Below are 14,759 nucleotides of genomic sequence, written 5' to 3'. Positions count from 1 at the left end.
TGAATAAGGTGCCAGGAGGTAGTGCTTTGTGCCGCAGAGTATGCTGATTTATATGTGTCACAGTGAGACCTGGCTCTCTCCCAAGGAATCTACTGCATTAAGAACTTGATTCACTCCAGATAGTTAAGCTTGAAAGTTGTTGTGCTCTTGATTTAACTTGGAAAATGCAAGGATATTTAATGTCAAGACTGTTACTCAGCACTCATTTTGATAAAACATTAACTAGTATTTGTTATTTTCATTTTGGCCATTAGGGGGAAATTTTAAAAGTCTAGTTTCTGGAAGTGGTTAACAGCATATAAGGCAGGAATGTGATGTTTCATTCTGATGGACGAGGTAAATGTATATCGAGGCATGATTTATAGTAATACCTGTACTGTAATAGTAGTACTGTGATATTTCCTTTATTACTACTGATGTGCCTATTTCTGACCCCTACAATCAAGGTTGAAAAGTGTATTTGCAGAGAGTAGACAACCATGAATTTAAAATTCAGGCCTGGGACAGGAATAATGACAGCCTGGCAAGATCCTTGAATGAAGAGGGGAACCTCTGTACAAAAGTCAAGCAGTGTTCATTCTTACATTACTGAAGACTTGTGTCGGGTTTTTCAGACCAAAGGTGGGATTAACTCAACAGGTACACAAGGATTCCTTGATGAAATAAATGAATCCTACCCGGTGCCGCTTGGCTAAAAGTGGCTGGGCTGAGATGAGGCCCTTCAGAGGTCCTGCTTTGCTTCCTGTCATGGAGCCAAAAGAAAGTCAAGGCAGGGTCACGAGTGCCCAGTCCTGAAGCCCGTTAGTAAGTGGGCACATCTCAGTCTCTTGTCTCTTCCCTTCCTGTTCAGCGAATTAGCATCTGTGAGCTCCTCTTTTAGGATCACCTCAGCGGTTCAGTCACCTCCTCTCCAGCTAAGCTTGCTGCCCTGCAAGGAAAGAAGTCTTCTAGCAAATAGTTGTAAGGCAGAAAGTGAAAGTTGTTTTAAAACAAATAGCAGCAGTGGACCGGTGGCATTCACAGATCTGATCCTCATAGTTTCGACTGTGAGCAAGCAGATGGCCCATGACTTAGGGTTTGAGATTTTCCTGAGCAGTGACTCCCCTGGCCTACTGATGATGGTGAGTGCACCTCCTCACATCTAAAATCACCACGTTTTGTTCCGTATTAGTGTGCCAGCTAACTCCTGCAATGATAAAAACATGCTTCCTTGTGGGAATCTTGACTGAAGAGAAATCCAACTGCAAAGGCTGTAAAATAAATGGTGATTAGGTAAACAGACCTAAAAGATTATTTGCAAATCTGAAAGATCTCAAAGTTTTCTGGACTTGCCTCGCAAGAGTCGGCAGCATTCAGACCAAAAATTAAGGCAGAATCATCACTGGCTCTTGATAAGTGTAATTTAGGACATATACCAGTAGTGATCCCACATTAACTTCTAGTGGAGCTATGGTGAGGCTATATTAGAATGTCTTTTCTGAAGAGAAACAGCATCATAAAAGAGAGAGGCCAGACTTTAAAAATATGAATATATTAAATTGGAAGATTACTAAAAGTTATCTTTTTCCTCTTGTTAGTAGTTAAAATCTAAATATCTTACAATAGCCCTCAGGAGGTAATGTTCATCATATTTTCAAAAGTGCCCTCAAAAAAGAGAAAAGTAGTGGAAGAGAAGCCACCCCCTTGGGAATTAGATGATGAGACTCTGGGTTCCTAGGACTTGATTGTCATATCTGACGTCCTAGACCCTGTGCCAACACAGCCCACACGAAGTTTCTGGCACACCCAGTAGAGGGAACTGGAAGTTCAAGAACCTGAAGCCATGCATGACTTATCCCTGGCTCAGCCCAGCAGCATTGCACTGCCTAGAGGCAGGCAGACTGCCTGGCCTCAAACCATGGGGATGTTATGTAACCCCCTTGTACCTCGGTTTTCTTGTCTGTTAAGTGGGGGTAAAAATAGTGCCTATCTCATTACGCAAGTTAATAAACAGGCTCTTGGAAAAGCTCAGGGAAAATACATGTTATGAAAAACCTATACAAGGGTTTCAAAAGTTTTTTGCACCAAAATAAATTTATCTTTTAATTTCATTTTCCATGAACTTTGAAAGTGTCCTGGTATACCTATCTGTGTTGGGAAAATGAAATGTAGAGGTAAGTTTATTTTGCTGTAAAAAAAAATCCTTGAAATTCATGCACAAGTTTTTCGTAATATGTATTTTCCTTGAATTTTCTTAATACCCCTTTTCTATGGAGTACTTAGCACTCGTGACAGAGTGGCTGGTCTGTGTAGCCACTGTCATGACAATTGTCAGATTTGTTGTGATTGACACAGGACTGTCAAGCTGAACCATCAGAGAAAAGCAGGGGGAAGTGGTCCATCCCCAAGGAAGAAAGGTGGGGTGTTTTACCATGTGACCTGGGCATTTAACATTGTTGGTTAATGTTGATACCGGCTCTGGGCATCCCAGAAATGGCTGGTTTCTCTTCTGCCTGTCTGGAGCAGCTTGTTAAAGTAACCCACGAAGGAAGAGTAAGAAGGAATTGCCAGCCAGCCATCAAGTTGTGCTTGCTCCAGGTTTTTCCACCTCCAAAGCATTTGTCTGCCCTTCTCCTTTTCTTCTCTTCAAGTTTAGACCTGAAACTTGGAGCCTGAAACTTAGGAGGGTATTGATTTACTTTCCCATTATCTCCCCCCTCCTTCCTGTCCCCAGCCTCTCTGTGGATTTTAATCTCAGCCTGTCTTCGGATCCTCTGCGTCACCATAAACAAATTACTGTTACCTCCATTGCCCACTCTTTAAATGGGATAACAGCACCTCTGCCCATTCAGAGGGCAACCAAGGATGGACTGTATTGGCAGATGTTAAGCATTTTCAAATTTTAGGAAAAGAAGATTGCTTGTGAGGTCAGTATCGTAGTAAAAGTGCTGCTTCCCCAGGAAAAGGAGCTTTCCCTCACTACCAGAGCTTCATCCCCCAGTAGCCAGAGCCGTTAGCCTGTACGGTTCTGAACGCCACTTTTCTATTTGCCCTTCTCTTTCAAATATTCACAGGCACTAATCCACGTTATGGCTTTACAGGCAGTAAATTAAATTATATTAATTCTAAACACAGAGTTTTTGAGCTGTAGAGAGTCTGCAGCCTTTGAAACCACTAACTTAATTTTGTCCAACTCTTACTCAGTAACTCAAAAAGAGCCAACCTTTTTTTTCTTTTGAATTTAGTTTGAAAAATAATAATAAATTGCTCCCAGGCAGGGGTCCTGGGTGCCAAATTTTATCTGAGATCTAAATCTTCTGTCTGCATTGAAAATCCCCCCCAGTAAAGGGATAGGGGGTGCTAATGAAGATGTGATGAATCGTAACTGTTAACCTTAGCTGCAAGCCTGTGGGCTCAGCTGTGTGACTTTGGACAGATGGCTCCATCTCTCTGAGGTTTTCCTTATCTGCAGATCTACACCCACAATAAACTTTTGAGAGAATTAAATGAAATCATCTTCATTGAGTCCTTTCAAAGTATTCATGTGTCTGCACATGAAACCCTGCCTCTGAAAGAGCAGACCCAAGGCAGGACTGTGTATTCCAGTTACGCTGTCGTGACTTAGGGTTCGGCTGTGGCCTCATTCCAGGCACAGGCTCTGTTCCGTCAGAGTCTTCCTCCGCTCCAGCTCAGCATTCACGATGAACGCGGAGTGTCCTCTTAGTGATTCTCAGCTGGCTTCAGCACGTTGTCACATTTCTTTGAAAAGCTTGGTTTTAGCAAATCTTTATCATTTGAGGAAGGGGCATAAGGATTTAAAACAACCAAATTCCCTAGAAAGGGGGCAATCAGGCTGCCTAATACTGTGGATATTTCCTCCCCCTACCCTGGTCTCTTTTGATGGACATGTTCTTAAAAATGTGAGAAAACTCATATTTTTATGTCACTTGCAAATTTATTTCTAAGGCAGTTTCTTAAACAGGATTTTACTCTTTAGAACAATGCTATCAACATTTCAATCCTTGGTGCCTTCCTGCTTTTATATCTCTTTTGGATATATATGTATATGCATTTGTCCCTTAAATTATAGTTTAAATCATAAGATAATTACCCAGTATATATCACATATAACAAGTGGTTCTGAAATAGGGAACCTGCATAGATTTTTATGTGAAGATACTTTAACTAGTACTTTTTATATGCAAAATTAATTCCCTGTATTAAGTTGGTAAAGATTATAACTTTTAAAATAAAACACCACCTTTCTATGAATTGTTCTCCTATATACAAATAATGCAGCATGCAGTGGGTGTCCAGATTCTGTGCATGTGTAGCAGATATTTGAAAAAGAAGCAAACATCTAGCAAACTCTTCATCAGTTAGAATCAGGTAACTGATGCTTACAAACTAAGTCCTTTGCAAGAAAAAAAACTGCATTTCTTTTTTTTTTTTTTAATTTTTTTAAATTTTCTTTGACAGGTAGAGTTATTTCTTAAGCAGTGACCACTTCTCCTTTTTTAGTTCTTGGCTATTTTCTGCTACTCTCATAAATGCAAGCAGTGTTCCAAAAATACTGCAGATAGTAGCCAGCGATAGCATTGCACGGCCCCGATAGCTGTGTCCCGTTTACAGCTGGGCTCCCAGATCCAGCTCTAAGTAAGAGCTTCTAGAGCAGTCCCTTCCCCTTTTTGAAAGGGTTACCCTTTTTAAACTATTTATCTGCAGTGTGTTAGTTTTCAGAAGTCAGTCAGTGTAAATACTTGTGTAGAATTACTTGCTCTTTCTGTGACTGACTGTATGTTAAGAAAAGCCACTTACGTATTATTTTCACCAGATATCTACTAGCTTCTGTAGTCCTGTGGAGCTCTCCAAAAATGCACTCTAGTTGAATTTATAATTACTTGTGGATTTTGTACCAGAGAAAGATTTTAAAGGATTCTGGCCCAGTTCAGTGTTTTGGTTTAACAAGGAGACTAGAAATTTGTAAAGATTCTTTGATGATGATGAAAGCGCATTGCTGTCTCTGTGGTTTGACTGCTGGCCCAGCAGACGGAGTAAGACTGGCACTGTTTCTGTAACGTGGACCCAGTATGCCCCACTCTGTACTCACCTGTGTCAGTGCAGCTCTCCTGTAGACAGTGTAAAAGGAGTAGCAGGTTTTAGCCTTCATCGCATTTGAATTTATTAGTCTTTATTTAGTCTTTAGAATAGTCAATCTGAAAATATATACAGTATCTGTATTTTTAGAGTAACAGATGATTCTTGGACTTTTCATTTGTGTTCCGCCAGTTAATCCACAGTCACAGTTTAAAAGGCCAGATTTTCTCTGAGAGCAAAAGCCCTCTTTAAATCTTTGAATGTCTATGTGTATCACAGATTACAACCTGCCGACCCTGTACCTAGTCATTTCTAAAATTTTTTGCTTATTGAGATAGTTACTTTAAAACTAATAGATGAGCCGCAGCTCACTAGGCTAATTCTCCGCCTGCAGTGCCAGTACCTCGGGTTCTAGTCCCGGTTGGGGCGCCGGTTCTGTCCCAGTTGCCCCTCTTCCAGTCCAGCTCTCTGCTGTGGCCTGGAAAGGCAGTGGAGGATGGACCAAGTGCTTGGGCCCCTGCACCCGCATGGGAGGCCAGGAGGAAGCACCTGGCTCCTGGCTTCGGATCAGCACAGCACGCCAGCCGTAGCAGCCATTTGGGGGGTGAACCAATGGAAGGAAGACCTTTCTCTCTGTCTCTCTCTCTCTCTCTCTCACTGTCTAACTCTGCCTGTCCAAAAAAAAAAAAAAAATAGATGAAAGTGTCTTAAAAGTGTTGAGAGTGAGTAGAGGACTAGAAGTACTTTGCCCTTAGAGCGTGGTTCTTGGTGGAGTTATAAATCATGTGTGTTTTGCCCACAAAGCACATGCTAATATTAAGTTGTTTTTAAAGTGATTGTGTTGCATCACCATGGTTCTTCTGTGTTCTGTAGGGTATCATGTTGCTTTAATGTAATGAACCAAGTCCTCAGCTCCTAAATCTCCATGCTGGAAATGATTACATAAAACTGACTGGCTATGTCTGAAGGCCTATGAATCTTGAGAATTTCTTCTTCTTTGGGGGAGGAAAAAACCTTACAAAGACTTTTCTTATTCTTTGAGGGGAAAGCCCTGCATTTGTAACATATTTCTGTTGAAAATATCAGTGATTTTAGGTTATATACCACTCTGAAAAATAGGCATTATCTCCACTGCAAGGTCTGTGTTTTAACTTTGTGCAGATGTGTGCTAAAAGAACATGATGTGCTTATTTGTTGCATTTATGCTACTTTCTTACTTTAAGTAAGATGGATGAAATTACATATTAAATAAAAACAGCAGCTCAAACAGCAGTCCTTAGCAAGCTGAGACAGCCTTGCAGAGACAGTGGGAAAAATGAAAATAGGACTTTAATAACTCATTGACTTTTGAGAGAACTGTTTAAAAGCATGTGTGTAATGGTTTATTTGTGGGATTTGCTTAGCGTTAACTGTCTGTTGTTTAAAACCAATCTGCCATTTAATTGTGTTGATAAAATATTACCCAAAATACTGTGTTTTCTACCTTAACAAATGTAGCACATTGCCTTTTACATTCCTTCGGTTCTACAGACACGTGAAACTCCGATTAGTGAGAATAGCTGCGTGGCCTCAGGTTGTTTAACCTCATCGAACCTCAGTTTGCCTTTTCAGATTGTCATGTTTCAGTGAGAACATCCTAGCCTCATGCTGTCCTGCCAGCACACATCTGTAGTGCAGCTCACTGGCAGTCTGCTGTGAGCTTCCCACACTGTGTTTTCATTAGGGATTCTGAGCTACAAAGCACATTGTATGGAGTAGTGCGGATCACGCACAGTCCTAACGTGAGACTTCGGGGTATGCAGGATGAATGTTTGTCCTGGGCTGTTTCATCAGCCTGTATTTGTTGTGGGGCTGCTGGGCGTAAGACATTGCTGTCACATACAGCGGAAGGCGTTTGAAGTCCAGTAAGGAGGAGCCCTATCCACATGCTTTTCCCAGTTCAGTTCATTCTATAGTCCCTCTCCCCTTTTTGCTTTTTCTATGACTTTGTTCTTAGTTTTAAAGAAGTTTTCCAAATAAAAAAAAAGCACCTGACTTTGTCCTGTGGTCATTTAAAAATAGAGTTGATCGATATGAAGCATTAGCAAACGCACACAACTTGGTGCTTTTTTTTTTTATTATTGATTTTAGTTACCAGTGCCCTCAGGCTTATGTATGTGAGAATGAAAATGATATGTCAAATATGCACTCAGGTTAAACAGGTCAGTTTATTTCTTAACATCTACATCTACCTTATGCAGAAGTCTTTATATGAAAATGACTTTGGTAAAGTTAGTTTCTCTCTCTCTGTCACACACACACACACACACACACACAGGCGTGTAACCTTAAGACTCCAAGTAATAAGCTGAGCCTATGCTTTTGTTACTGAGCCAAGACTTGTATAGTGTTTTGGGAAGTTTCTACCATTTGGTTACTTTTATTAATCATAAAATGGTATTGAAAGTTATAGATTTACAGCCATGAATGCAATTTTGGGCATTTGAACAGATGGTTGTAAGCTCGAATCTTGAGGATCTGAAGATGTTCTAAGTAGCCAGTTGCAGACCAGTAAAGCCAAGAGGACAAATACCAGGGAAGCCTGCTCAGCAGGGCAGGAATTATTTAGAAAGTTGTGTAAGGAAGTTGGCTGTGGGCAGAGGTTGTCATGTGTCATCTGATCTGTCAGTCAGAGCTCCAGCAGCTGTTCCCTGTCACCAGGGCCCTTGTGTGCTACTGCCCATCTATCAGCACTCACAGATACCGGCTGCCGCTCTACCAGGCTGGGGGAGCCACAGACACTCAGACTCATGGTGGGTCTCTTACTGGTCAGTCAGTCTGGATGGAAGCTCATTTCCAAAGATGGAGACCCAACACTGCTCCTTGGTCTTTTATACACCATTAGCCAGAATATGTGCTCAAGAGAATTAGTTGCATGCTGGAGAAATCTGGTTTTGACCTAAAGTAAGCTGTAGAAATGTAAAAAGGCACACATTAGAACCCAGCAAAATGCTCTAGTTAAATGAGAGTTAGGAGAACTTTCTCCACCACAGACCAGATTATCAGTACCGTAGTGTCACTGAAGACGCCTTTTCTAGCTGAACACAACAGTGGAAAACACATGAAATCACAAGCATTCCTTTTGCAATGATGTAGCAACCTGCCAAATGGGATACATCCCAATTCTGATTATAGACAAACCTTCAGCCATTTCCTTTTTGCCTTGAATTCAAGAGACATCCTTAGAGGAAAGGATTTGAAGGCATTAGTATCACTATCTGTCTGATTACTGTGTTGACATTTTTAAAGTGCCATTAATCATAGGAAATGGAACTTAATGATGTAGAAAAATACCCAGCCAAGGGATGTCAAGAAAGCAAGCTATAGCCCAATATTCACATGAAACAGAAGGGAAATGCATCTTAACCCTTAAGTTGTTTTTTCTTAACTTCTTACTGAACTCCAAAGGGAAGTCGAGAGGTTGTTGTTCAAACAAGGGAAACAGTAACAGAGCTAAAAGACATTATTAAGAACAGACATTTTATTTTGCAAATATTGCAACTCTATAATATATAAGGTATATCAATGTAATATTAATCTTTGGATTATATAATTGAGGTCTTACTGGATTGCATTTAGGAAGAAAATCACGTTTTTTTAAATATCCTCTTGTTTTCTCTGTTGACTGGATACTCAGTGTACTTGATGTAAGTTTATGCATGGCATGACTGTTGATGGAATTTGGGTTATTAGGTCAGTAGTGTACTGCACAGGAAATACTCCTATCATGAGCACACAGAAGTAAAAAAGCAGTGATCTGGCATATAAATAGAGTAATTTGTCAAAATCTGGCAATGCTTGAAGTATATTTTGTTGGATTTGGGTAAAAACAATTGTTTGCCTATTGGCTAATTTAAATTTAATTACTTTTCCCTAACTGAAATTTTCAGAAGCCTAGAGTAAATGTCAGCCACTTTGTTGAGATAAAATACATAACAATAAACTATAATGAGTTAAACTCTGCAATGTTTTTTGTATTGACTCTGAGCAGGTAATTCATTTGAAAAAAAAGTAGCACAAGAGCCTGAATCCATCTCTCCTCTTCCTACTGTTTTTTCAGGACAGAGCATATATTACAATATAGGATACTCAATAAGAAGCTTGATATATGGATCTGAGATGAATGAATTTTAGGGTGACCTCTGTAAGGTGATTTTAAAAAGTAATATTGTTGATGTTTTAGGCTTTTTGTTTTTCTGCTACAGGTTTTTATCATTTGTTGGAGGGACACTGTGTGAGATTGGAAAGCCTGAAATGCAACAGAAAATAAATTCATTCCTTGAAAAGGAAGGAATAGAGAAAATTGCAGAAAGATTGCAAACAACAGTACACACCTTACAGGTCATCGTAGATGGTCTCAGTCAGCCTGAAAGCTTTGACTTTCGAACAGGTAAGCAATTGAAAAACAACATCTGGTATTTGCATAGTTCACATCATCTTCTCTGATCCCCACAATAATCCCGTGTCATCAGCAAAAAGGATTTTATCCTCCCATTCCATACTGAGAAAATTGAAGCTTAGTGACCTTCCTTCAAAGTCATTATTGTTTGTATCCAGAGCCAAAGTTAGAAGCATGATCACCAAACTCTGAGCAGTGCTTATTTACCATCACACTAGAATAAATGCATCATGCATGTTCTGCTGCATACATTAAGGCACACATTTTTCATCCTCCTTTGTAAGCCACTTCATGTCCCAGAGTCAGAAGTCCATGGTAAAACATCCCATTCACAAGTTCAAAATGACGCTTCCTCCTGAATTACAGCCTTCCAAGTTCATGGGTTCTTTGTCAATGAAGACATTCAACAAATAAGATAATATCTCTCTGTTGATTAAAAGTGTTCTAATTAAAAGTGTTCTCAGCTTTCAGCACAGGTAGTAGATGAGGGAAGTATAACAGCCGTAGTTGTTGAGAGCAATGACCCGGTGAAAAAGAATTAAGGTATCAAATGACCTACTTCCCGAGGAAGTTTGAATAGGAACCCCTGAGATTTAAATGAATCTGCACACTCGTCCCATGACCAGTTCTGATGATCCTGCATTTAGGGTTTGGCTCTTTTTCATTCTGAGTTGGTCTGTGCTAAGGTGGTTAGATGTGCTTCTTTGGAAAGATTAAGGGAATTTAAAAAGCACACCCAGCAAGTATATTGTTGTATTCCCTCAACTCTTCTGTAAGTTTTAAATTAAAAAAAAAAGTATCAAGGGAAACCATAACACTCAGTAAGACCTACACCAAAAGCATGGGAGCAGAAGCCTTCAGCGGGTGCTCTGCACAAAGCTGCCATTGCAGTAAGCGGATCCGTCTCCACTTGGAGGTCAGGGATGCTTTTATGTGAACTCTCTGGTGTTGTCTAGCTCTAGCTTGAATACTAAGTAGAATTAATACCGAATCCTCAAACAGCGTGGTGTTTGGTGTTGGTATGCCTATCAGGAGCTGGTAAATGTGAGGGTACTTCAAAAGTTCTTGAAAAAATGAAATTGAAAGATAAGTTTATGTTGGTACAGAAGAATTTGAAATCTATGCATAGTTTATTCATAATAGGCATTTTCAAGAGTTTTTTGAAGTATCCTTGTGTACTCTAGCTGCAGGTATCCTTTACTAGATGCCCTTGTCCATCTTTGACTTTCTGTCATGATGTTGATTGTCCCACTACCCCAGTTACTGTAGACTACAAGCAAAGACGAATACTGAAGTTATAAAGCCCAGTTAAACCACCAACAAGCTAAGTAGTGTAGTGGTCCTTACCTGGGATGCCTTCAGTTGAACAGAAACAGATACGTCTAGGCTCTGGACTGAACTGTCCAGTTACTTCAGTGTTTTGTGGGGTTTTTTTGTTGTCATTGTTAATAAAAGATTTATTTATTTGAAAGGCAGAGTATTAGAGAGAGTAGGAGAGACAGATCTTCCATCTACTGGTTCACTCCCCAAATGCCCGCAACAACCAAGTTTGGGCCAGGCCAAAACCAAGAGCCAGGAACTCCATCCCAGTCTCTCACATGGGTGACAGGGAACCAAGGACTTAGGCCATATTCTGCTGCCTTCCCAGGCACATAAGCAGGAAGCTGGATCAAGTGCAGCCAGGAGCTGACACTCCTTTATGGGATGCTGGCATGGCAGGTGGCAGCTTAAGCTGCAGCACTACAGTGCTGGCAAGATACTGCAGTATTTAACAGAATGGCACATGAAATTCCAAGTGGGTCTCTTTTTAAAAAAAATCTGTTTGTTTATTTGAAAGGCAGAGTGAACAGAGGGTGAGACAGATCCTTCATCTACTGATTCGCTCCCTCAAATTGCTGCTATGGCCAGGGCAAAGCCAGGAGCCAGGAATCCCATCCTGGTTTCTCACAGGAGTGAGGGGCCCAAGAACTTGAGCCATTTTCCACTGCCTTTCCAGGTGCATTAGCAGAGAGCTGGATCGAAAGCAGAGCAGCCAGGACTCCAAGGGACCCTTTAATGTGGGATGCCGGCATCACAAGCAGCAAGTTCACCTGCTGCGCCACAAAGCTGGCCCCTCAAATAGTCTCTTTCAGCAAACTTTAGAACTGACCTTTGCCTATATAAAAGTCACAATTTTCAAGATACTCTGAGAATTTTGTTTTATTGCTAGCCATCACACCAAGGGGGAAAGCAAACGAGAGCTACATTTTAGGGGGCAGGTGTATTCTGGGCATCTCCACAAGGTAGTAGCTTTTCTGTTACATCTCTTGTCTCCATTTTCTCAAAAGTAGCTCCTTTCCCATTCTGTCTTCTGTTTTCTCACTGTGATGTAAGCAATTCCATTGTTATTAACACTCTGGGTTAGTTTCCAAAATTGGGTTCCTCAGAAGCAGCCTGGTCACAGTGGACTGGATATTGCTGCCCTGGCTATCAAAGTGTTAAAGTTTGCATGGCACAGGGAGGATTTTCTGATTTCTCAGGCCCAGACTGTCTTCATGAACATGTTAAGTAGTTCCTGACTCTGGTTTTCCATGCAAAATTAAACCAAGCAGCTGATCAGAAACCCTTGGGGAATCTGCAGCAGCTGGACCTCTGCAAGAAAAGCAGGGGGAAAGAATTTCCAAGCATAAAAACGAAGGCTTTCTGGGCCTCAGAGTCCATCCTGCCTCTGGCCCTGAGCAGCGACTTCGTTTCACTTTGCTTTGACGCAGCCCTCATCCAATGTGATATTACATTACCGTTGGCTTCTTGCTTTTTCGAATTCAATACTTCAGAATCAGGTGAAATTCTGCAAAATCAATTGCAGTTTTAGCATGTTCTTTTTTTTTTTTTATGGTGAAAATGAGATTCAGAGTTTAAGGAGGGTTTTTGTTTTGTTTTACAGGAAAAAAAGCTTAATTTTTTAAGAAATACTGCTTTCAGTATGGTTGTACTGGGGGGGGCGGGGTGGAGGAGGTGACCAGTTGTTAATACAAATGTAAAGGATAGCTTTAACAAGTAATCAGGATAAAGCCAACAGCTGTGGAGGAAAAGGAAATGGACTGGGTGGAGGGGAAAATGAGGTCTTAGTAAAAAGAGCTCCAAGCATAGAATGTGCTCTTTGTTATTAGAGTCAACACTCAGTAATCCTAGGAAAGGGGGCAAGAAGAGCGTGGCTCAGTGGAGGCCTCAGATGATTCACCGCCCCGTTTGCGCAGGTAGTTTTAACTATCTCCCTCATCGAACCTGCGGTGTCGTTTCTGTTTCACCAAAAGCCATAATGCTTCCCTGGCGTACTTTATGCCCGTCGTTGGAAGCGTGGTATTAATGAACAGAGAAATGTACACTTGAGTCAGCAAGCACTGAGGGCCGTAAGGGACCTGCGAAGAGAGGTCTGAGTGGCTTCATCTGCCTATCTCTAGCACCCAGTGGAGTGCCTGGCCCGGAGATAATAACAGGAGTTAATAAAGGTTTGATGAATTGAATTGAAAGAAGATCACTTCTCGGCCTTTGGGCTAAGATCAAGTATGTGAAAGAAGATTAAGTACTATCTGGTCTGGGTTTCTGGACCATAGATAGTCAAGAATCCATAAATTTTGATTGGATACATATATTTGAAATGGATAGAAATTGGTTCCTGAGTTCCAAATTTATAAGAAGTGAGAGTGAGGACATTCGAATTTCACCCACATTTGACCAAAAGTTAACATACTTTCTACCACCTTTAAATAATTTCAGCCCCCAAGCATTGAAGAAAACCTCCCAATCTCCTGCCTCCATAGGTCTTACATTCTTAGTGTATGTATTTAGCCTTGTGCTTTCATTGAGAAAGGTGTATTCTCACTGAGCTGATGTCAGTAAAATGGAGTTGGGGGAGAAGAAAGTGTTTGAATACATTTCCCAGAATTGTTTGTACCATGTGAAAGCTGCTTTTTCCCATTTCATGCATTTTCTCTGAAGGCAGGCCTGTGTCTTCAACTCCTTCTCTGTCTCCCCTCAGTGTATAATATTAGTCTGGGCATATAATCAATATACAGTAAATGCTTGCTCACCAAGTTACATTGTGTCTAGGAAGTATGGTGTCTGATTTCTCACACTAACTTGTTTTCCCTTTCCGTACAGATTTTGATAAACCTGATTTCAAGAGAAGCATAGTCTGCCTGGAAGATCTGCAGGTTGGGACAGTTCTTACAGGCAAAGTTGAGAATGCCACTCTGTTTGGAATTTTTGTAGATATAGGAGTAGGGAAATCCGGGTTGATTCCCATTCGAAATGTAACAGAAGCAAAACTTTCCAAAACCAAGAAGAGAAGGAGTCTCGGGCTGGGCCCCGGAGAAAGAGTGGAAGTGCAAGTACTCAACATTGACATCCCGCGATCTAGGATAACTCTGGACCTCATTCGGGTGTTGTGAGTGTCCTGCTGAAGACCAAACACGCTTTTCATTGCCTCGTTTCTGCAGATTGGCAAGGATAGTCATGTGTTTATGAATTCTAGCTAGTAGATGAGAAAGAATTCACTTTCTATCAGAAGTCTTTTCCAAACACTTATTCTTCCTTCTGCATAAATAGAAAAAAAATAGCTTGATTTCTTTTTCCCTCAGAGAATGCAACTAGTAGTCATCCTTATATGGCTTTATGTAGCAATGGTTTTCTGACCAAAATTTTATTTTTTATAATTTATCTTCAACTCTTTTTGAATTTTGTATAACAGATTACTTCACCTCTACTTGTCAACGTCTCCTTCTATGGGCTTGTATGGAATTGTCTTCTTGATTTGGATTGTACAATGTTTGTTGACACTGAAGTGCTGGCATTTGTTTAATTCTCCCATTTTATATATTTCCTATCAGGCTTTTGACTTGATTCATAATTTTGCAATAATCTTGATTTTCCCTTGCTAAGTAAACTATGCCAGTCAAACAAATTCTGATGTGTTTGTAACCATAAGTGAATGGATCAAAACATATTGCGGGAGGACATATGTATGGATTCCTACAATAAAGTTTTGTGGCTAATCATCTGTTTTTGCATTTTATTCAGTGAATGATCTAGAAGTCAACCTTGATTAATGAAGATGTGGTTCATGCAACTGCACCTTTGGGGCAGAGGGAAGCTCTGGAAGTTTGAAGAATGACTTTATCTGACTTAGCTTAGCACAGAAAGGTATACTCTTTCTTAACCGTCATGATAAAAATCTCAAAAAGGGATAAAGATGGCCTTCTTAAAG

General features: G+C 40.6%; 1 protein-coding gene across 2 annotated transcripts in view; it reads left to right on the top strand.

The window, feature by feature from the left end:
* SRBD1 (S1 RNA binding domain 1) overlaps positions 1 to 14,550 on the top strand; it is a 264,042-nt gene extending 249,492 nt beyond the window's left edge. For both annotated transcript variants that reach the window (XM_062209376.1, XM_062209375.1), the window contains exons 20-21: positions 9,321 to 9,505; positions 13,655 to 14,550. In XM_062209376.1, coding sequence (XP_062065360.1) covers positions 9,321 to 9,505; positions 13,655 to 13,944 — 475 coding nt within the window. In that variant the 3' untranslated portion in view covers positions 13,945 to 14,550. The remainder of the gene's footprint in view (positions 1 to 9,320; positions 9,506 to 13,654) is intronic.
* The last annotated feature ends 209 nt before the right edge of the window (positions 14,551 to 14,759 follow it).

The sequence above is a fragment of the Lepus europaeus genome, chromosome 13 (genome assembly GCF_033115175.1).
Source record: "Lepus europaeus isolate LE1 chromosome 13, mLepTim1.pri, whole genome shotgun sequence".
In the NCBI taxonomy this organism is placed as follows: domain Eukaryota; kingdom Metazoa; phylum Chordata; class Mammalia; order Lagomorpha; family Leporidae; genus Lepus; species Lepus europaeus.
This window is presented reverse-complemented; position numbering and strand designations above follow the sequence as displayed.